We start from the raw sequence: 24,349 nt of genomic DNA, 5'->3' as shown, positions 1-24,349 counted from the left end.
AAAAATTAGTACAGCCAAAACATTGGGTGGCACTTCACCATCAGGAGGATGGTAGATATTACAGATGGTAATTTCCTGCATTATCCTCACCCTCACAACCGCAGCTTTGAAAGGTGTTTGCAGGGGCACAGGTAAGGACATAGATAGAAACTCCACCTAACAGTTAGTCATAGTCAGTACAGTTTTTGTAGTACCCCTGATGGCCATGAAGGGCAGGAGTCTGCATTGCGGGAAACCAGTTTTCCTGAAGGGCAATGTAAAAATCAGATGTAATGCTTAAGAGTTACCGTAACTCAGCCAGGTGGGAGAAAAAACTGCGGCAGTTCACTGGAGGATGGCACTTTCTAGAACTGGGGAAGGCATGAAGTGATTGAGGAGGCAGGTTATGCCTCAGTATCATCTGCTGCCACCAGTTGAGTATTTGTATCCATTGCCATTGTGGGTGAGGTATTGATCAGACACATATCCTCAGGGGATGCTAAAATCTCCACCTCCTCCTTAGACACCAGTAGGGAGTGGTGGTGTTGAGGCCACTGGAGGTTTCTGAGCAGACTTCTGCATTTGCTTGCCCTCTCACTTCTCCAAAGTAGCAAGGTATTGAGCAAGACCGTGAGGCCCTTCACCCAGCAGCCTGTGGTTTCTTCAGCCACTGGTGAGTGTCCACTATGGCATTAGCGAAAACCTTGGAAGGGAGAGTTCCAAGGGACTTCCATGCGAGAGGAGCCAGAGGAGGCTGTGATCTCCCCAGCTTTGGGGAGGGGACCAGTTTCCCCGGTGTTTGGGGGGATACTGCTCCTGAAGTAGGTGCTTTGGAAGCAATGGACGAAGAGGTGCCCCCAACCACCAAGAGGGCAGATGTATTCGGGCATCCTGGAGGGCCCACTGTATGTGGCACAGATTGTGAAACTACCGTCACAAGTGATGGTGATGTTGAAGTAGCTGCAGCATATGTAGATGTCAGGCAAATGGGATGCAACCTATAACAGGACATCCTCATCTAGCATTACTTTTCCTCAACAGTAGTTGTCAACACCAGTATTATTTTTTGAACTTTGGACAGGTCAATATTATCTCAGTTGCTTTTCTAAAAGCTTTCATATAATTTTATACACAGTATGTTATATTTCAAGCTAAAATTTATGAAAAGGAATTACTTTATAAAATATTTTAGTCTTGATGTTATAATCGATAAGTACTAGTTCGAATGTAATGTTAAAATTATTTTTTACAAACATTTGAAATTATGAATTATTGGCAGACTTAAAATTTCTATTATTAATGACACAATCCTGTACTGTTTACTATTTCTGGATTCATTTATGAAATAGCAATTGAAATTAATAATATAACAGAAACTGGTAAAAATTAATTTGTTAAGAAAAATTGCAAACCCTTTGGAATATTGTTATTCCCACAAAGGGCGAGAGTCGTAAGCATGCCTCTGATGTGATCAGACATATTTTTTTTTATTTTTGTGCAAACAATGTAATTTTAACTTTGTTAATGTGAAAAATGAAAATACTATATGATATACTAAAATGTGAGAAAATATATTTACATAAAAAAATGCTGCAACAACAATCATCTTTGAATTTATTTAGTTAAAACCAACAGTGAGGACCTGATGTGAGATTTTTGTATAATAGCTTCAAGAATCAGACCCCTACACAAGCAGAACTGTAGCCATCTCAACATGACAAGATAAGTAAACTAGAAAGTTTATTGTGATCTTTGCTCCTCTCAAATCTTCATAAAAGACTTAAATGTGGACAATAGATGGAAGTAGGATGGAGGGAGGAGATTACAAACCATTCAAATTTACGTTTAGCCTCTTGGTAAGTCAGCCAGTCCAGGGTCTTTTACTTCATAATTTTCCAATCCTTCTGGATTACTGTGCAGTCTGGTGAGCAGAGGAAGTGGTGTTCTCCACACTTCACACAAGTGGGAGGAGGTGCACATGGAGTATTTGAATGCAGTGGATGCCCACAGTCTTGACATGTGGTGCTGGAATTGCAGTGGGAAGACATGTGCCCGAATTTTCAGCACTTAAAGCACTGCGAAGGGGGAGGGACATATGGTTTTATGTCACATCAGTAAACCATCACTCTGACCTTTTCAGGCAATGAGTCACCCTCAAACGTCAAGATTAAGGCACCGATAGCAACCCTATCGTCTTTGGGCCCCCAATAAGCCACGCTAGTTGAAGTGAACACCCGACTGTTCTAAATTGGTGCGGAGCTCATCGTCAGAATGAAGGGAAGGTTGCGATGGAAAATAACCCCCTGGACCATGTTGAGGCTTTTATGGGGAGTGACAGAGACAGGAATATCACCCAGCTGGTCACAGGCAAGCAAAGCCTGGGACTGGGCTGTGGATGCTGCCTTAAACAACATTGACCATTTCTCATTTTGGACAATGCTGTCACTTCCCCAAACGTATCCTCCAGATGTTCAACAAAAAATAGAGGCTCCGTAGCTAGAAAGGATACCCCACCTGTTCTACTGCAGATTAAATACCGAAGTGAATACAGCTCTCTTCTTTCTGTAGCCCTATGTTCCTCCCATGATGTAATGAGGGAGGTGAACAATTTAAGGTCATACACTAAGCGATCAAAATTATCCAGACACCTGGCTGGAAATGACACACAAGTTCGTGGCGCCCTCCATCAGAAATGCTGGAATTCAATATGGTGTTGGTCCACCCTTAGCCTTGATGAAAGCTTCCATTCCCACAGGCATACGTTCAATCGGGTGCTGAAGGTTTCTTGGGGAATGGCAGCCCATTCTTCACAGAGTGTTGCATTGAGGAGAGGTATCGATGTCGCCCGGTGAGACCTGGCATGAAGTCGGCGTTCCACAACATCCCAAAGGTGTTTCAGGTCAAAACTCTATGCAGACCAGTCCATTACAAGGATGTTATTGTTGTGTAACCACTCTGCTACAGGCCGTGCATTATGAACAGGTGCTCGATCGTGTTGAAAGATGCAATCGCTGTCCCCAGATTGCTCTTCAACATTGGGAAGCAAGAAGGTGCTTAAAACATCAATGTAGGCCTGTGCTGTGGTTGTACCATGCAAAACAACAAGGGGTGAAAGCTTCCTCTCTCTCTCTCTCTCTCTCTCTCTCTCTCTCTCTCTCTCTCTCCCTCCATGAAAAACATGACTACACCATAACATTACTGGCTCTGAATTTTACTATTGGCACTACACACACTGGCAGATGACATTCACCAGGCATTCGCCATACCCACACCCTGCCATCAGATCCTCACATTGTGTACTGTGATTCATCACTCCACACAATGTTTTTCCACTGTTCAATCGTCCATTGCTTACGCTCCTTATAACAAGCGAGGCGTCGTTTGGCATTTACCGGCGTGATGTGTGGCTTATGAGCAACCGCTCGACAATGAAATCCAAGTTTCCTCACCTCCCACCTAACTGTCATACAACATTACAACTCTCTTCAACTGTCTGAGGTCTCTAACAGTCAACAGACGAGGTCGGCCTGTACGCTTTTGTGCTGTATGTGTCCCTTCACATTTCCACTTTACTATCACAGTGGACCTCGGGATGTTTAGGAGTGTGGAAATCTTGCATACAGACGTATGACACAAGTGACACCCAATCACCTGACCACATTCGAAGTCCGTGAGTTCTGCGGAGTGCCCCATTCTGCTCTCTCACAATGTCTAATGACTACTGAGGTCGCTGATATGAAGCACCTGGCAGTAGGTGGCAGCACAATGCACCTAATATGAAAAACATATTTTTTGAGGGGTGTCCGGATACTTTTGATCACATAGTGTACCTGTCAGCATTGTATTCTATCTTTCCCTTCCCTTCTTAGAGACTGCTGGCGCCATTCTGTTACCAACGAGAGCTGACTCAGTCCACTTTATTGTGGGTCATCTGCCCTGACACCACCCACCCCAATCAGGGGCTCTCCCCATGGGCACCACCCAGCCACAGCAAAGGCCACCTGGCATGGATGGCTGTTGCCAGGAGTCCTGATGCCCCAAGAAGATGGGCATTTACTCCTTGGGATACGTGGGGAGTTTGCAGCTCAGGCATCAGCAGTGTGATCCCTGTGTTGTCAGGGGGCTACCACCAAATAGGTAAATGATAGCTCACCACAACGGACAGACTACTGTGCTGGATGTTGGGTGCAGAGAAATTCAGTATTGTCATGGGGGAAAAAGAGGACAGTGAAGAATGGAAGAAGACTTTAACCCAGAAGGCGTCCTCACCCAAACAGCTGAACTGCAGATGGAATCGCAGAACCATGATAATAAGAGGTGCAGGAGATCAAACGGCACGATGGATATGTGATGCAGCACATAAGGCATCCTTCCCCAAATGGCCCACACCTCTGTAGAATTCTGAAAGTGTGAGATCACACCCTTAAAGGGGACCAGAACTTATTAGGCCGAAAAGTGGGAGGCTCCTTTTAGTCACGGCTTACGACAGGCAGGAATACCTCGGGCCTATTCCAACCCCCAAACCTGTAAGGGAGGCGAGGGTTGGGGGTGAGGAGGAAGGGGGATGTTTCAACCACCCAAGTCGCCAGGTCCAGATGGTAGTTTTCCAGATCTACGGCAACAAGGAGATGAGGATTTAATTAGATTCTCACTTAGACTGTTCAGGGTCACCCTAGCCATAGGAATAATCACTAATGCTTGGAGGACAGCAATGGCTGTTTTCATACCAAAGCCAGGGGTTGTCCATAAGGAGGGGTTTTGTCCCCACTACTGTGGAAACTAGTGTTGAATGAACTCACTGAAGCTTTAAATACTAGATGCTACTTTTGCCAAGGATACACGGACCATTCAGTCATAGTAATACTTGGCAAATTTGTTAATACTGTTAGAACAATGGCACATAGTGCACTAGAGATTGCAGAAGACAGGAGCTCAGGGTCAGTCCCAAGAAAACTGCTGTGCCATTTACAAGGTACAAAATCAGGGGCAAATACCAGAATCTCAAGCTCCTCAATGAAACTCTACCAGTAGAAGGGGCAGGGAAGTATCTAGAAATAATCCCAGATGAGAAACTGTCATATGACCCTCACATACAGAATGTGTATATTCTCATGAGCACTAAAAAGATCTGTAATAAAAATTTGGGTCTAAACTCCTGGAGTACGTATTAGAGGTAAAGCACTATAATAAGACCTGTGATAATCCATGGGGCTGCAGTGTGGCGGAATAAAGCAGAACAGAAAGTGGCGGCTAAGGAGATTGGCAAGAAGCAGGGATTGGTCTGTTTAGCTATAACAGGTGGAATTAGCAGCACACTCACTGCTGCAATGGAGACCAGGTTGGACAGACCCCCATTACACCTTCAGGTTACAACGGTGGCAGTGGCATGGGTGTGCAGGTTAAAAACTGGAAACAACTGCATCCCTTTAGGATATCCAGAACCTCTCACCAATATAGCATGTGTGATAATTATAGGAATGGCCACGAAAATGCTGGCTGACCATACAGTGATTTCCAGCTGCTTCAATAAACATTTCAGTATAACAATTGGATGATGAGACCAGTGGAAGAATGAATCACGACACCATTCAGGAGACAATCTGGTTTACTGATGAGCTGAAAACAGATGAAGGCACTGGAGTCAGAACATACGCAGTACAGCCTAGAGTAGATAGAGCAGTCTCTAGGAAAGCTGACAACAGTATTTTAGGCAGAAGTATTTGTTATCAGAATGTGCGCGGAGGAGAATTTGCTCCAGTTGCAGAAGCTTGTGTTGGAAGTGCAAATTATGCTCAGTTGTTGAAACAGACTGAAAAGAAAAATCTTTTGAATATAATTTTTACACTACATATGTGTGGTGCCTGTTCTGCCAGACATGTTACTGCAAGCAAGTAGGTGAATGGACAGTAGGTGCTAAAACTAGCATGCGATAATTTGAGAATTTGGGTCGGATGGGAAGCATGTCAAGATGGCTGAAGCATGTCAAGATGGGTGAAGCAATTAAGGTGACTACTCACTTTAAGCGGGAGTCAACTTTCACCATCGAATTATTTCGATGCCAGATTGTGACTGGAGTCAGTCTCTCTTCTGTCATTTTTGTAAGTTCATAACTAGATTGTGCTAAGATTTTTCCTAGCAATGAAGATATCTGAGAACTGAAAGTTCAAATCAATTCAGATTGGAAATAACACAGAGAAACAGAGTAAAAATAAAATGGAACTCCGTTTATTACTCAGTTCATGGAAGTGAGAGGCACTAGCTGAAATCAAGAGTTCCTTTGCCGTCATTTTTCACATGTGTGTTTCATGAAGGCCAAGAATTGCAGTTCATTGGAAATTTAATCTACTGACGATTCAAATTTCTACCTGCAGATAAAGTGTCTTTTGCAATATACACACATACTTTCTTGCTCTCATCTTTCACAACTGTAAGAAACTAAAAAACAATAAAAAGAGGAATTTCATCTGTTCTTCAAAATGTGTGTAAAAGTAGGATGAAGCAAACAGCTTGGTGGAATGATACAGTCAAGGCAGCCTGTAAAAGGAAAAAGAAGGCATATCAAAAATGGCTACATACCAGAACCCAGGTAGACAGAGAAAGTTATGTTGAAGAAAGAAACAAAGCCAAACAGATAATTGCAGCATCGAAGAAGAAATCGTGGGAAGACTTTGGAAAGAGGTTGGAGACTATGGGTCAAGCTGCTGGAAAACCATTCTGGAGTGTAATTAGCAGTCTTCAAAAGGGAGGTAAGAAGGAAATGACAAGTATTTTGGACAGGTCAGGAAAACTGCTGGTGAATCCTGTGGATGCCTTGGGCAGATGGAGGGAATATTTTGAAGAGTTGATCAATGTAGGTGAAAATGCGATCAGTAATGTTTCAGATTTCGAGGTAGAATGGGATAGGAATGATGATGGAAATAGGATCACATTTGAGGAAGTGGAAAAAATGGTCAATAGATTGCAGTGCAATAAAGCGGCTGGTGTGGATGAAATTAAGTCGGAACTCATCAAATACAGTGGAATGTCAGGTCTTAAATGGCTACACAGGATAACTGAAATGGCCTGGGAGTCGGGACAGGTTCCATCAGACTGGACAAAAGCAGTAATCACACCAATCTTTAAACATGGAAACAGAAAAGATTGTAACAACTACAGAGGTATCTCTTTAATCAGCGTTGTGGGTAAAATCTTCGCAGGTATTGTTGAAAGGAAAGTGCGAGTATTAGTTGAGGACCAATTGGATGAAAATCAGTGTGGGTTTAGGCCTCTTAGAGGTTGTCAGGACCAGATCTTTAGCTTACGGCAAATAATGGAGAAGTGTTATGAGTGGAACAGGGAATTGTATCTATGCTTTATAGATCTAGAAAAGGCATATGACCGGGTTCCTAGGAGGAAGTTATTGTCTGTTCTACAAGATTACGGAATAGGAGGCAAACTTTTGCAAGCAATTAAAGGTCTTTACATGGATAGTCAGGCAGCAGTTAGAGTTGACGGTAAATTGAGTTCATGGTTCAGAGTAGTTTCAGGGGTAAGACAAGGCTGCAACCTGTCTCCACTGTGGTTCATATTATTTATGGATCATATGTTGAAAACAATAAACTGGCTGGGTGAGATTAAGATATGTGAACACAAAATAAGCAGTCTCGCATATGCGGATGACTTAGTTGTGATGGCAGATTCGATTGAAAGTTTGCAAAGTAATATTTCAGAGCTAGATCAGAAATGTAAGGACTGTGGTATGAAGATTAGCATCTCCAAAACGAAAGTAATGTCAGTGGGAAAGAAATATAAAAGGATTGAGTGCCAAATAGGAGGAACAAAGTTAGAACAGGTGGACGGTTTCAAGTACTTAGGATGCATATTCTCACAGGATGGCAACATGGTGAAAGAACTGGAAGCGAGGTGTAGCAAAGCTAATGCAGTGAGCGCTCAGCTACGATCTACTCTCTTCTGCAAGAAGGAAGTCAGTACCAAGACTAAGTTATCTGTGCACCGTTCAATCTTTCGACCAACTTTGTTGTATGGGAGCGAAAGCTGGGTGGATTCAGGTTACCTTATCAACAAGGTTGAGGTTACGGATATGAAAGTAGCTAGGATGATTGCAGGTACTAGTAGATTGGAACAATGGCAGGAGGGTGTCCACAATGAGGAAATCAAAGAAAAACTGGGAATGAACTCTATAGATGTAGCAGTCAGGGCGAACAGGCTTAGATGGTGGGGTCATGTAACACGCATGGGAGAAGCAAGGTTACCCAAGAGACTCATGGATTCAGCAGTAGAGGGTAGGAGGAGTCGGGGCAGACCGAGGAGAAGGTACCTGGATTTGGTTAAGAATGATTTTGAAGTAATAGGTTTAACATCAGAAGAGGCACCAATGTTAGCACTGAATAGGGGATCATGGAGGAACTGTATAAGGGGGGCTATGCTCCAGACTGAACGCTGAGAGGCATAATCAGTCTTAAATGATGATGATGATTCAAAATGTCATAACACGCTCAGTGTTGAATTCTGGCAGAGCACCCCTCAATACATGTACACAGAATAAATGCCATAAACACGTGAATTTTAAGTTTTCCCTCTCTAATGAGTGTTCCAAAACGTTTTCAGATTGCAGCCACTTAATGTCAATTTCTTACCACGATATTTTGACTAACAATGAGGCAGCCATCTTTAGCCAAGTTCTCTAGTGAAAATCTCTAAATTTATACCATAAATTGGAACAGCTGCACATGCACATACGTCTTGACTGCACGATCACCAGCATTCTTAATTACTGTCCTCTGTCAAATATGGCACCATCTAAGGGGCACATGCAAATGCATACCAGTATTATTACATACACTTCCTGCAACAAATTTTAGGTTGGATACATATTTAAGAGTAAAATTTGTCTTTGTGAATAACTTTAACTACTAATTGGATGCCATGCATGCCACATTTTAACCATATGAAACCCACCATCACAATTAACAAGATTGTCCGGAAAATGCATTTCTACAGATACCTTAATAATTGAATCTCAGAAGGACCTCAGCATGACCAAGATTTTCATGGCTGACCAATGTAAGCTTTTCCACACTGACGTGGCAGACTGTAGACTCCAGCCTTCCACAAACCTTTATGTACTTTATCAAGCCGAGAAGAGCACAGGTCTTTGTAGAAGGGAGAATATTAATTTAACATAATATTTCTTTACTATTCTTCACAAATTAAGACAACATGCTGCCTAAATATGGCAGACATTCCTGGAGTGAAACAACTTTACATTTTCTTTATCGTGTGAGCTGTCATGTTTATTCCTTGTTAAAGCCATGCTAATCTGATGCTGAAAATAACAATTTTCTTTGAACACTCACTGTAAGGGTTCCAGCTCCTTTGCAAGGTTGTCTCCACTAAACAACGTGTGCTTGGAGCACCAGCATTTGAAGGCTGCTCATATGTGACGTGTGGTGGCAGCTAAACATCTGTAAACACAAATCTGCATGTGTAGACTTACGGTAAATGGAATGCCCTGATGACCCATCTACTTTCAACTGACAAAAGGACCTAGAAAAGCTAAACATCTCACTATTACAAGAAGGCTTTTAAGTGCCCTCTCTTCAAAGTATAACAGACTTCCATGGAAGATTCTGAGGAGACAGCACTTCTGCTGCTATAACTTAATCCAAGAAAAAAAAAAAAATTACAGCGGAAACAAGGAAGAAAGTGCCAGAGTTAAAACAAGTAGAGCGTTAACAATGAGCATCCTTCAAATTCTGGTGAACCCAGTTCTGATGGGGACAGCATTGGAAAGGAGTTGGAACCTAAACAATTTGTGTTCAACGAAAATTAATATTCACCACATCAGATAAGCACTGCTTTAGAAAGGAATACATATGATGTGTCACAAGATAAAGAGGACAAGGAGCTGTTCAACCAGGGCATGCCTCACTTATATGGGAAACACTTTGTCTAAGTTAGGCAGAAACCTTTTTTGAAATAATAATAATTTATGATAAAATAATTTTCTGGCCTTACGGTGATGTATGTTGTTCTTGGCACTATAAAGGATGATCTGAGTTTGTGGACGGCTCGAGACTACAGAATACCATTGTCAGTGTGGTAAAGCCTATATCTATACCAAATAGACAGTACATTAAATGTACGTGCAACATTCTCACCGTACTCACCTACCACAGTCCAGTAAGGCAGCCATAGATGAGCATTGTATCTCTTAGGGACATTGCATGAATTATTTTATCATGAAACTTGACTATTATGAGATTCTTTTGTGTTTTTCTTATTAATTACTTTTTCATAAAGACAATATTTGACTAGAAGAAGGGATCGGTTGGTAGGACATGTTTTGAGGCATCAAGGGATCACAAATTTAGCATTGGAGGGCAGTGTGGAGGGTAAAAATCGTAGAGGGAGACCAAGAGATGAATACACTAAGCAGATTCAGAAGGATGTAGGTTGCAGTAGATACTGGGAGATGAAGAAGCTTGCACAGGATAGAGTAGCATGGAGAGCTGCATCAAACCAGTCTCAGGACTGAAGACCACAACAACAACAACAACAACAAAGACAATATTTTGTACCTCATATCACAAATCTAGCAAGTATTAATTTTTTAGTTTGACTACTTAATTTTAACTCTAAGGGCTTGCAATTTTATTGGGGGCATACATGCAGTAACACTGTTGTACATGCACCCACACACCTCAGATGGAGCAATATTCAACACAGGGTGCTAAAGTTGATAGGAAGGTGGTTATGCAGCCAAGACCTATGGACATGAGCCACCTCACCAATTTTTTGAATAAACTTAGCAAAATGCACCAGGGCACTCTAATTATTAAACAGTCCTGAAGACAGGTGCCTGTTTGTCAACTGAAATACTGCAGCAAAAAGTTAAACACTGTCTGGCTGCAACCCAAAACTTTATGGTAACCAATTTTGAAATTTTATGATGGAAAGTAAGTTCTCAACTCACCATCACTCAATACCAAGAGTGTTGTTTGATAGTGACTTGTTGAATGAAGCTTATATATCGGTTACTAAGATTTTATTCTGCTCCAGATCTCGTCATGCAGTTAGCTCAAGAAGGTAACGATACTATCATCACTGTAGGTAGATTAGGATTAGTTGGAACAAAAATGAAGGCAGGTAAAATGTGACACATATATAATGTAGCAGAAGGAGGATATTCAGTGTCTGGAAGGCATACAGGATCATTTGGAGCACACAAAGAGAATGACATAGCTATGATGAAACCACTTCAAATACCATATTACAATCTCAACAAGCCTGATGATCCTTTAGATCTATGTTTGCAATACAATTTAGTTGAATGCAGAACATTCAAACAGCAAAGGAAGTTTTACATATTGGCTTTACTATGCAGCAAACCACTGACAGCATTAACACACTTGGATCTGAACTCACTGGGGATCACATAAGTTACTACCCTTTCTTGCAGTACCTGGAAAATCTTCTCACAAAGACACATGGTATTAATTAGAGCAATGTGGTGCTGATTTGTGTATAGAACCTTGTTTTAAAATCTACCATGAGAAAAAATGTATACATAAAACAAAACATCACGATCGCTGCCTACCGTGAGATTGAATGCCACACGGTGGCAGTGCACTTTGGGCATATGACAAGGCAAGGAAAGTACATACAAGGAGCAGAGATGAATGAAGAATCATTCTACCAATGATACATGCCACAAATGGGGAATTCTACTGACATAAATGACTTTACATAGGACAGATCATTAGTGCTCAGCACCCGAGAGTGACCATCTTGGAAGGTGAAGCTTGTCAGTTAAGCATGTGCTACTGTCACAAGCATCTATGGCACGTGGCTGAAGGATGGCCCAATCTTGAATAGGCAACAAGGTGTTGGATGTCCATGCCTTATCACTGAATGTGGAGGTTGGAGGCTTGCCCTCTCTATAAAGAAGTCTAGGTGACAATCTGTGGCAGATCTCACAAGCAAGTACACTTCTGGTGCAGGCACAAATGTATCGAAATACACCATTCAGTGAACACTGCTGAACAAGGGTCTTCACTGCAGATGACCTCTATTCATTCTCATGTTGACCCAATGAAATCATCAATTACGATTGCAGTGTGCACAGAGACTGGACTGGACTGGACTGGACTGGACTGTGGATCAATGGAAATATGTCGTCTTGTCGGATGAATCACATTTCTTGTTACACCACGTCTATGGTTGTGTCTGCATAGGTCATCATTTAAATGCCATCATTCAGGTGAACAGCTAAAGATACGCTGTCGTTCAGGGGAACAGCTGTGGATATGCCATCATTCAGGTGAACAGCTGCAGGTAAGCAGTGTTGCAAGTGTACAGCAGCTCTAAATATGCTTTGTGGCAAGGGCACATGCTGGTGGGTGCATTCACTTTAGTTTCCATGGACTTGTGATAGTATTCAAAGGCATCATGAAAGCTGCAGACTACGTGGAAAGTATTGTGGACCACTTTCTTTGTGTCATGCTTGGTGTCTTTCCCAACAGCAATGGCATCTCCTAGCAAGATATGTTTCCATGTCAAAAAGTCAGAATCGTGTAACAGTAGTTTGAGGAACACAATAGCAAACTCATCTTGAGGTCTTGACCATGGAAGTCACCTGATCTGAACAAGATGGAAAACACCTGGAATGCTGTCACGCACCAGCTCTGCATGCACAAATCACCAGTGCATAATTTACAGGACCTGTGTACATGCATCTGGTGCCACATACATCCAGAAACCTATGAAGGTCTTGTTGGGTCCATGACATACTGAACTTCTGCTGTATTATGCTACAAAGGCAGACCAACATGCTACATGTCATAATGTTTTGGTTCATCAGTGTAATGCTATACAAGAATTGACAAAGCATAGTGAAAGTCTGTAGAAACAAGATGCTTGTATTTAAAAATATGTTTTCTGAACTTTCTTCTACAATATGAATCCCAGTTTTTTCAAAAACATTGTCATGGATGATTCTCTGAAGGCTCATTTGGCAAAATATGAACAATTGACTCAATAAAAAAATCTCTGAATACTGTTAAAATTGTCCATATTCTACAGCCCAATAAATAGATAGGCCTGGAAATGAGAGAGGACGTTTATATATCTGATCATATTGTTCAGGATGTATAAGGTTAGTGAGCAAAACAACAGTTTGTAACATTTAACACAGACACTATGGAAGTCCTAATCTTCAGTACCTAGCTTACTTTAAGTTTCTGAGACTCTAGACAGCTTTTCTATATAAATTTCAATGGCCTCATCATCAGCTGGTTGTTCACTAGTATCCTCCATATCTAACACACTGCCATTTCCATCCTGAATTATGATCCCAAAAAGAAAAACATTATTGTTATGCAGCTGCCATTTATTGTTTATATGGACACATGCCACTTAATCTTTGCTAAAGAATACTTTAAAAAATAATATTTGCAATATCCATATCTAGAATGAATATTTTCATAATTCACCACATACAGATCAGAACTTCATCATCGTAAGTCGCTGTGCTCATTGCTGAGTGTCGTGACCCCATGCACCAAGTGTCTCCATCCTGGACGGTTGCCTGCTGAAGAGGTAGACCAGAGATGATCTTGATTTGATCCATCCATCTCCTCGCTGCTCTTCCTCTTTGTCTCGTGCCCTCGATCTTTCCTTGCAAGACTATTTTCTCTACATTTTCTCCATCTCTTCTCACAATATGGCCAAAGAACTGAAGAATTTTTTTTGGTGACTCGAAAAGAAAGGTGACTGGAGATATCAAGTTGTTCAATAATGGGCACATTTGTCCTTCTTTTGGTCCATTTTATGCGTAGCATCCTACGCCAGCACTAAAGCTGAAACGCTTCAATGCGGTGTTTGTCTCTGGCCTCGAGTGTCCATGTTTCGCAACCATAAAAGAAGACAGAAAACACGAGTGTTTCAACTAGCCGGATCTTTGTGCTATTTGCTATTGCTCTGCTCTGCCAGATCTTGGTGAGCTGCTTCACAGCCACTCACCCTACCGTGATATGTCTTCTTATCTTATCTCATCTTCATCTTCACAACTTCCCATGACACAAGATAGATGAAGGAATCCACGACTTCCAGTTCCTGTAATCGACCTGTGTGCTGGATCTGTTCTTCTCGATCAGTTGTTACGAGTTAAGACTTGCTGGTTGATGTCTAATCCTTATGCTAGACTAATGTACTTTATTCTTGTTAGTAGCTCAGCAAGTTCATCTCTGCTGTTGACTAAAAGCACAGTGTCATCAGCAAAGTGGGGGTTGTTGATAGTTCTCCCACCAATTAAGATGCCTTTGGTCCAACCATCAAGAGCTTTCCTAATGACATGTTCTGCATAGATGTTGTAGATGTTTTGATACTCTGAAGAAATCAGACATGCCAGTACTTGTCTTTACAGCTGTGAAGTGATTATTGTATAGACTTTTGATCAACGCTATCAAGAAGGGTGGGACACCGAACTCTGCAAGCACCTGCCACAACTTTTCCCAGACAACACAGTCAAAGGCTTTCCTATAGCCGCGGGAGCAGATGGAAACAGGAACACAGAACTCTCACGATTTTTCTGTTATTTGTTTTATGTTGGGGATCTGTTCAAGAGTTCATTGCCCTTCAACAAAAACTGCTTGTTCTGTGGATATGTGAGGCTGAATGTACGGCTTCAAACATTGGTTCAGGATGTAGAGCAAAATTTTACTTGCGTGAGATATGAGGGCAAAAGTTCGGTAGTTGGAGCAGTTCCTGATGGATCCTTTCCTGTGTAAGGGTATGAAGAGAGACTTTGACCAGTCATCCGGCCACTCCCCATTTTCCCATATTCTGTTACACAGTTAATGCAGCACATCAATACCTTCCTGTCCCACTTCTTTGATCATTTCTCCAGATATACCGTCTACACTAGGGGCTTTATAATTCTTCAAATGTTGAATTGCATTCTCTATTTCACTGCGTAAAATTGTAGGTTCCAAAGTAAGTTGCTCAACTGCTTGATTGTCCGTACTGTTGTTAATTCCAGAGTACAGCTTTTCACAGTACTGTTTCCAGCTCACAACAACATTGTCCTTGACTCCAATTGGGTTACAGTTCTCGTTATCTACCACCCATGTACAAGGATTATTTTCACCGGTAATGCTGCTGATTTTCTTGAAGAGATCATGTACCTGATTGTGATTATGATGCTATTCTATTTCATTACAGATACCATTAATGAAATGTTCTTTGTCCTTTTTACAATTCCATTGTATTACTCTGCACAGGTTCCTGTATCTTTCTTGATCCTGGGTAGTGTGGATACCAGTTTTCCTCAGATGGGTTCTCTCTTCTCACCTTGAACTTATGATTGTAAAAAAGCATTTACCTATGCTGTAAATCATGGTTCTCTCTTTCATGTTACAGTTGTTTGGAAGCTCACATTTATTTTACAGAAACACATTTTGAACTACTCTTGATAATTTATTTTTCAGTTTTCCACTGTACATAAAAGTTACAGATGCACATAAACATAAATTAAACACTATTTTTGTAATTCACAGAATGATAACACAATTAACAGGTTTTATGAGATAAATTTTTTTATCATTCCAACAATATGTGATAACTTGAGCTAAACAGATATTTCTCATTTGTGACACATGAGTGACTTCCGTAACGGAAGAGCAAGAAAAGGTTGAGTTTGAGCGAGATATCCAGTACATATTTATATACTACATCCTTGTATAATTAATGTTTCCCATTTCCTGTCTACTAAACAAACACTGCACCCTCCTCCCCCCCCCCCTTTTTTTAGCAGCTACTGTACAGAAGTGTGTCTCTAAAGCAGTTGAGTTTCATATTTTTCTTCTCTTTGGAACATTTAACACAGAAATCACTTAGTTCTTTATCACAAATAACTTCCTTTACTCAACGTCTGTAAAACAACGAGACTGATGCAACACTTACCAGCAAGTGTTTATGAACTAAAATGATGTCTCACTTTTCAGAACTTCATTCTGAATCTGTTCCAGTACAAGGCAAGCGGAAGGAGACTATTTCTCCTCTGCAATTTGGCATCAAATACATCAAAATGAAGTAGCCTCAATTTCTCTAGGTATTGACCAACAGGTACACCAGGCAAAAATATCCTGAAGGCAGGTTCTGGAAGATTGGTTTTAATAGAACGAGCCTGCAAGAGAAAAAAATGATATTATACAGAAAAAGTTCAAAACTGACAGCTGCTAAAAATTGGCGGAACTGTTGTGCAGTAAGTAAAACAGGTAAGTATATAAGGTGGCCAGATACACTAAAACTATAAGGCTGGCTGCAGTGTTACATCACAATTATTGATTCTGCTCCTAACAAGTGGCTTGGTTGTGTTTCTGCACCTATGAAAAACCCTTAGATAATAACAGGAATAACTGAATATGCAGAATGCAATATCAATTAAATACTACCAAAAATCATCTGCTCTGTGATCATAATTTATTGACACACAAGACCTCCGTAAATATAGTCTTCATGAGCTAGATCCTTGTATGACATGTACACACCTTATGGCAGAGAGACCTTTTTTTGCCACCCATTATGGTAACTGTCTCTGACTGTAACCTTAGATCTGCATCTCACCTTCTGCTAGAATATTCTTAAGAGTGTTTTCATCATCATCTGCATTAGAAATTAGCAAATACTTTCCCAATGGTTTTGACTTGGCTCTATTTCCTACAGCATTTTTCCTACACGATTTACGAAAATAATAGAAAATCTAAACCTGGCAGCTGGGTGGAGATTTGATGCATAGTCCTCCTGACCATGACTTCAGTACATTACCCACTGAAAACACTATTCAGCTACACTTATGTTGTGCCCTTGAAGATTTCTGTGAAAACTGCATGGCATGGTGTCCAAATCCTAGGCAGCTAAATAACAGTTATTAGTACCATGAATGATCTGATTAACACTTACAGTTTACAGTGGGCTTTTTATTTCTATAAAAAGATCACCCAGGCCTTTAGTGATAAATGCTCTACTTTTTCAAAAACACTTTAACAATTACAACATTGCATACAGTTTATTGAGTCCTCTGTGAGCTTTGTTAAACAACTGAAATGTTCACACAAATGTGTTTCCGTACTTGCAGAAAACTTCACACGAACTATCCTCTTACCATTCAATATGATCCTTGTTTTATACCCTCACAGCAGCATCTTTACTAAGATTATGAAAGACAGATACATAAGAGGATGATAATTGTATGGTCTGTAACTTTATGCTTTATATTGCTGTGTAATGGATATTCCATATATTTCACAGTGATCTACTGGATAAAAATGCGTCAGCTACAGCTATCTATTACCTACAGCTATAAATCACAAATAACTTTAAATGAATGACAGTGGTTACTACACACTGTACCCCATATTAATGTTTCTTCCTATTCGATTCACAAGTGGTGCATGGTGTAAGGAGCACTTAACCCTTTGACTGTCAGAGGCGCACCACCTGTGCAAAGTGCCTGTTTCTCAAGCCGCCGCCGGGGCCGGAGATGCCTGCACTGCCTTACCCACCCTGTGCTGAATATTTCTGGAATGACTATGACTCCAGGCGAAGCACTGTGCCCTCTCATGGCTGATACTGGGTAAATGCTCTCACTACTTAGTTTCTCTGCAGAATCAAACTGAATCTATTTTTCCATCGCTAAGAATTATATCTTGCTTGTAGTTTATTTTACACGATTTTTGTAGCTTATGCCGAAAGCTACATGATTTGTTAGATTTACCTCAATAGTTTACATTCTTTCTTCCATACCCGTTTACAACATCTGCATTTCTCTGTGGGTTCCTCACTGTACTAACTCAGCATCGAATAAAATAAGCCATATATTACAGATAACTGTACATCGTTTTTGTTATTCAAAACATCATATTACATTGTTTATAGGAGAAAGCGACATACAGATCATCATTCATATTGCTTTACATCAGAATTTACTGTGAGCAACAGTAAGAACAATTATACTTCACTTCATTAAGTTACTTGGTTTGTGGGATTCAAGGGACCAGACCGCTATGGTCATCGGTCCCTTTTTCCAAATACTAAAAACACCCACAGAGAATAAAAACGATCAACAGAATAGATGACAGACAACACAGAATAAGAGAAACTTAGACAAAGACCAGACAAGACGAACTAAAATCACACATAGTGTGACAGTGGTTAGCCGACCATAGAAACAAAAAAGGAAAAGCCAACCACCGAGAAACACATTAAAAAATCAGACTAAAGCCGTAGGCCATAGGCCAGAATCAACACAAAAAGACGCACACTTACATTAAGCGATAAAAGCCCCCTGCCCGAATAAAATGCAAAACTAAGTCCGCTATGGCAGAGTCGTCAGTTAAAAGGGCAGGGAGCGTATCAGACAGCGCAAACGTCTGCCTGAGCACAGTTAAAAGGGCGCACTCCAACAGAATATGGACCATCGTTACGGGTGCCCCACAACGACAAAGAGGTGGGTCCTCACGACACAGTAAATAACTGTGTGTCAGTCGGGTGTGCCCAATGCGGAACCGACAAAGGACGACTGAGTCCTTGCGTTTGGCTCGCATGGATGACCGCCACACAGTCGTCGTCTCCTTTATGGCACGGAGTTTATTGGGCGTGGTCCGATCGCGCCTTTCAGCGTCCCAAATCACAAAAACTTTTCAGTGGAGGACTGCTCGCAAATCAGTCTCTGGGAGGCCAATGTCCAGAGATGATTTACTGATGGCCTCTTTCACCAGGGGGTCAACATTTTCATTGCCGGGTATCCAAACATGCCCGGGGTCCACACAAAGACCACAGTGCGGCCGCAACGGGCAAGAGTATGCAGGGACTCCTGGATAGCCATCACCAGACGAGAACGAGGGAAACACTGGTCGATAGCTCGTAAACCACTCAGGGAATCGCTACAGATAACGAAGGACTCACCTGAGTAGGAGCGGATACACTCTAGGGCTTGAAAGATGGTGACCAGCTCAGCAGTGTGAATGCTGCAGCCAGCTGGCAATGAATGTTGTTCATAGTGGTCCCCTAGAGTCACAGCATAACCGACACGACCAGCAACCATCGAGCCGTCAATGTAAACAATGCCAGAGCCCTGATACGTTGCGAGGATGGAAAGAAAGCAACGGCGGAAGGCCTCCGGAGGGACTGAGTCCTTCGGACCCTGTGCCAATTCCAGCTGAAGGCAAGGGCGAGGCACACACCACGTGGGTGTACGCAGAGGTGCCTGGAAAGGAGGCGGAAGAGGTAAATCCCCAAGCCCAGACAGAAGATCTCTGACGCGGACTGCGATCGTACATCCAGCCCGGGGCCGACGTCCTGGGAGATGGACGTGCGACTGTGGGAATAGTAGACGATAGTTGGGATGCCCGGGCATGCTACAAACATGCATAGCATAAGCGGCCAGCAAACATTGGCACCGTAACCACAGTGGAGGAACACCTGCCTCCACTAGTATGCTGTCCACAGGGCTGGTACGGAAAGCACCAGTGGCAAGGCGTATCTCGCCGTGGAGGATTGGGTCCAGCAACCGCAACGCAGACAGGGATGCTGAGCCATAAGCCAGGCTCCCATAATCCAGACAGGACTGGATTAACGCCTGGTAGAGCCGTAACAGGGTAGATCAGTCAGCGCCCCAGCTGGTGGGGCTCAAGCATCGCAGAGCATTAAGATGCCACCAACACTTCTGTTTAAGCTGCCGAATATGAGGCAGCCAAGTCAACCGGGCATCAAATACCACACACAAAAACCTATGTGACTACCAGAGCAAGAAGTTCACCATCAAGATAAAGCCACGGCTCCGGGTGAACAGTGCGTCGCCAGCAGAAATGCATAACGCATGTCTTGGCTGCCAAAAACTGGAACACATGAGTGACAGCCCAAGACTGCACCTTACGGATAGCGCCCTGTAGCTGACGTTCAGCAGCTGCAATGCCAATAGAGCTATAGTAAAGGCAGAAGACGTCAGCATACAGGGAAGCGGAGTCAGAATTTCCCACCACTGCAGCGAGCCCATTTATTGCAATTAAAAACAGGCAGACACTGAGGACAGATCCCTGTGGTAGCCCGTTCTCCTGGACTCGGGAGGAACTATGGGAGGCCGCGACTTGCACGCGGAAGGTACGATACAACAGAAAATTTCGGATAAAGATCGGCAGAGGGCCCCAAAGACCCCATCCATGAAGTGTAGAAAGGATGTGATGACGCCATGCCGTATCATACGCCTTCCGCATGTCGTTAAAGACAGCGACCAGGTGCTGATGGTGGGCAAAGGCAGTACGGATGGCCGACTCCAGGCTCACCAGATTGTCGGTGGCGGAGCGGCCTTTACGGAACCCACCCTGAGACGGAGCCAGAAGGCCCAGAGACTCCAGTACCCAATTCAAGCGCCGGCTCACCATCCGTTCAAGCAACTTGCAAAGAACGTTGGTGAGACTAATGGGATGGTAGCTGTCCACCTCCAAAGGGTTCTTGGCTGGTTTCAGAATGAGGATAACAATTCTTTCCTGCCATTGTGACGGAAACTCACCCTCAACCCAAATATGGTTGTAAAGGTCGAGGAGCCGTTGCTGGCAGTCCACTGAAAGGTGTTTCAGCATCTGACAGTGGATGCTATCTGGCCCAGGAGCAGTATCAGGACAAGCGGTGAGGGCACTGTGAAATTCCCACTCACTGAATGGAACATTGTAGGATTCAAGATGGTGGGTGTAAAAAGAAAGGCGCCGACGTTCCATCCGCTCTTTAATGGAACGGAAGGCCAGTTGGTAATAGGAAGAAGGGGAACTGAAGAGCACAATGCTCTGCCAAGCTGCTGGCAATTTCGTCGGAGTCTGTACAAACTGCTCCATTCAGTGAGAGCGCAGGGACGCTGACAGGGGTCCGATAGCCATAGAGGCGTTGGATCTTGGCCCACACCTGCTACGGAGAGACATGGAGGGCAATGGTGGAAACATACCGCTCCCAGCACTCCTGCTTGCGTTGGCGGATAAGGCGGTGGGCCCGCGCACGCAGCCGTTTGAAGGTGATGAGGTGTTCAATGGAGGGATGTCGCTTGTGACACTGTAGCGCCCGCCGGCAATCTTAAATCGCCTCAGCGATCTCAGGCGACCACCAAGGCACAGTCCTCCTCCGATGGGACGCAGAAGAACGGGGAATGGAAGATTCTGCGGCAGTAACGATGCCGGTGGTGACCGAGTGTACCACCGCATCCATGGCATCATTAGAGAGAGGCTCAATAGCGGCAATGAAGGAGAACAACTCCCAGTCAGCCTTATTCATAGCCCATCTGCTAGGGCGCCCAGAAGAGTGATGCTGTGGCAGTGACAGAAAGATCGGAAAGTGGTCACTACCACACAGGTCATCGTGCACTCTCCATTGGACAGAAGGTAAGAGGTTAGGGCTGCAGATCGAAAGGTCGATGGCGGAGTACGTGCCATGCACCACACTGAAGTGAGTGATGGCACCATCATTTAAAATGGAAAAATCGACCTGTGCCAATAAATGCTCAATTGTGGCACCTCGACCTGTTGCCACTGACCCACCCCACAGAGGGTTATGGGTGTTGAAATCACCCAGTAACAAGAAAGGTGGCGACAATTGGGCTATCAGCGCAGCCAGGACATGCTGTGGGACATCACCATCCGGTGGAAGGTAAAGACTGCAGACGGTAACAGCCTGTGGCGTCTACACCCAAACAGCGACAGCCTCTAAAGGTGTTCGTAGAGGGACAGACTCGCTGTGCAGAGAGTGAAGGACATAGAGGCAGACGCCACCATACACCCTTTCATAAGCTGCCCGGTTCTTATAATAACCCCGATAGCCACGGAGGGCGGGGTTTCGCATAGCTGGAAACCAAGTTTCCTGAAGAGCAATGCAGAAGAAAGGGTGAAGGCTGATAAGTTGTCGGAGCTCCGCTAGATGGTGGAAGAAACCGCTGCAGTTCCACTGGAGGATGATATTGTCCATGGCTGAGAAAGGCGTGAAGGGACTGGGAAGGCAATTTACGCCGCTTGTTCACTCGCTGCCACCGATTCAGTAACCGCACGAGTGACATCCATGGCGTCTGAGGGACCGGCAAGATCCAGGTCTTCAGCAGACGCCAGAATCTCTACCTCGTCCTCAGACACTGAGCTTGTAGGAAGCGGTGGGACGGGTGCCACCATAATGTCGGGATTCTTGGGTACCTTTTTCTTTTTCAGCTTATCTCGCCGTGCCTTCGGTGGTTCAGGCTGGGAGGGCTTCACTGGGTCAGTCTCAGGGACGGACGACAACCGTAAGGCCCTACAATCAGGGACCGGTGGTTGTTTGAGCCACTTGCGAGTGTCCGCTTTTGTACCGGTCGGAACTTGCGAAGGGAGGTCCTCAAGGGACCCCTTACTGGCGAGAGGAGCCGAAGACGTCTTATGCTTCTCTGGCTGGGAAGGAGGAACTGATGTCCCCAATGGTTGGGGGGGCATTGCGCCTGAAGTAGATGGAGCAGGAGCAACAGGGAGTGAAGTGCCCCCCCCCCACCATCAAGGCAGCAGCTGTGGTTCTCTGGCTCTGAGAGCTAACAGTGTGTGGTGCGGCCATGGGAACTGTAACAGTAGCGACAGTGGTGGCATAAGTGGAGGTCATGCGTACTGGCCGCAGTCATTCAAACTTACGCTTAGCCTCAGTATAGGTCAGCCTATCCACCTTCTGGAGAATCTTACAGTCCGGCGAGCAAGGGGGATGGTGCTCACCGCAGTTGACACAGATGGGAGGCGGGGCACATGGAGTATCAGGATGGGATGGTCGACCACAATCGCGACAGATGAGGGTGGAAGCACAGCGAGAAGACATATGGCCGAACTTCCAACATTTGAAGCACCGCATTGGAGAAGGGACATAGGGTTTGACATCACAACGGTAGACCATCACCTTGACCTTCTCAGGTAATGTGCCACCCTCAAAGGCCAAGATGAAGGCACCGGTGGCAACTTGATGATCCCTCGGACCCTGGTGGATGCGCCTGACGAAATGGACACCTCGTCGCTCTAAGTTGGCGCGCAGCTCGTCATCGGACTGTAAAAGGAGATCTCTGTGAAAAATAATGCCCTGGACCATATTTAAGTTTTTATGCGGGGTGATAGTAACAGAAACATGCCCCAGCTTCGTACAAGCGAGCAAGGCTCGTGACTGGGCAGAGGATGCCGTTTTTATTCAGACTGACCCTGACCGCATTTTGGACAAGCCCTCCACCTCCCCGAACTTGTCCTCTAAATGTTCGACAAAGAACTGGGGCTTCACAGACACAAATGATTCCCCGTCAGCTCTGGTACAGACGAGATACCGCGGCGAGTACCTTTCGCTGTCATTCATAGCCTTTCGTTCCTCCCATGGTGTGGCCAGGGAGGGAAACAATTTGGGGTCATACACATTAGCCTTAAAGTGAGCTTTGGAACGCTTAGAGACTGCTGGCAGCTGGCCGCCAGCGAGAGATGATGTACCACGCTTCATTGCAGGTCATCCGCCCTGATGCCACCTACTCTGACCAAGGGCCCTCCCCACGGGCGCTACCCAGCCACAGCAATAGCCACCTGGCAGGATGGCCATTGCCGGGAGTCCTGATGCCCCAGGGAGACGGGTATCTACTCCTTGGCATACATGGGGAGTTAACAGCGCAGGCATCAGTAGAGCGACCCCTATGTTGTCAGGGGGCTACAACCAACAGGGTACATGGCGGCCCCACCACAACGGACTGGCTACCGTGCTGGATGTTAGGTGACATGTAGTCCATTGTCGCCATCAGTGCAGAAAGTGGCACTGCACATTGCATGACGGAAGCTGCATGGAGAAACATATCCATGCTCAAGAGATGGAGAGCAGGCAGGACTGCAATGCAACAACGAATAAGCTGTCAAAAGATTTCAACGTAAGATGGACACAATGCAGCAAGTAAGGCGCCCTTCCCCAGTCGGCTCGCTCTTCGGAATAATTTTGAGATATGGAGGTCAAACCCAACAGGGGACCATCACATAAGGCCAAAATGTTTGAGACTCCTTTTAATCGCCTCTTACGACAGGCAGGAATACTGCGGGCCTATTCTTACCCCCGAACCCGCAGGGGGGTTCACTTCATTAAATTTGTTTCATGATGTGTTTGGAAATTTCACATGGCCTACTATTTGTTTCTGAGAGTACAACAAATTGAGTGCTTTGTCATCTGCCATCAGATTCTTTACCTGTAATAGGTACACTGTGTAAAGTGTTCCACCCAGGCACAGATGCAGCTGTCCTTTGCAGATGGTAATCAATGGTGTTACGATTTGGAATTGCGAGAAATGACTGACTGTCTGCCACAGATATTT

General features: G+C 44.0%; 1 protein-coding gene across 3 annotated transcripts in view; it reads right to left on the bottom strand.

Annotated features, from left to right (window-relative positions):
• LOC126162334 (NADH dehydrogenase (ubiquinone) complex I, assembly factor 6) overlaps positions 1-24,349 on the bottom strand; it is a 103,385-nt gene that overhangs the window by 24,378 nt on the left and 54,658 nt on the right. For 2 of the 3 annotated variants that reach the window (XM_049918770.1, XM_049918766.1), the window contains one exon: positions 15,943-16,165. In XM_049918770.1, the coding sequence (XP_049774727.1) occupies positions 15,980-16,165 (186 nt within the window). In that variant the 3' untranslated portion in view covers positions 15,943-15,979. Of the gene's footprint in view, positions 1-9,335; positions 9,444-15,942; positions 16,166-24,349 lie in introns of all 3 variants that reach the window. The other variant, XR_007535065.1, reaches the window with a different exon arrangement.

The sequence above is a fragment of the Schistocerca cancellata genome, chromosome 2 (genome assembly GCF_023864275.1).
Source record: "Schistocerca cancellata isolate TAMUIC-IGC-003103 chromosome 2, iqSchCanc2.1, whole genome shotgun sequence".
Taxonomy (NCBI): Eukaryota; Metazoa; Arthropoda; class Insecta; order Orthoptera; family Acrididae; genus Schistocerca; species Schistocerca cancellata.
This window is presented reverse-complemented; position numbering and strand designations above follow the sequence as displayed.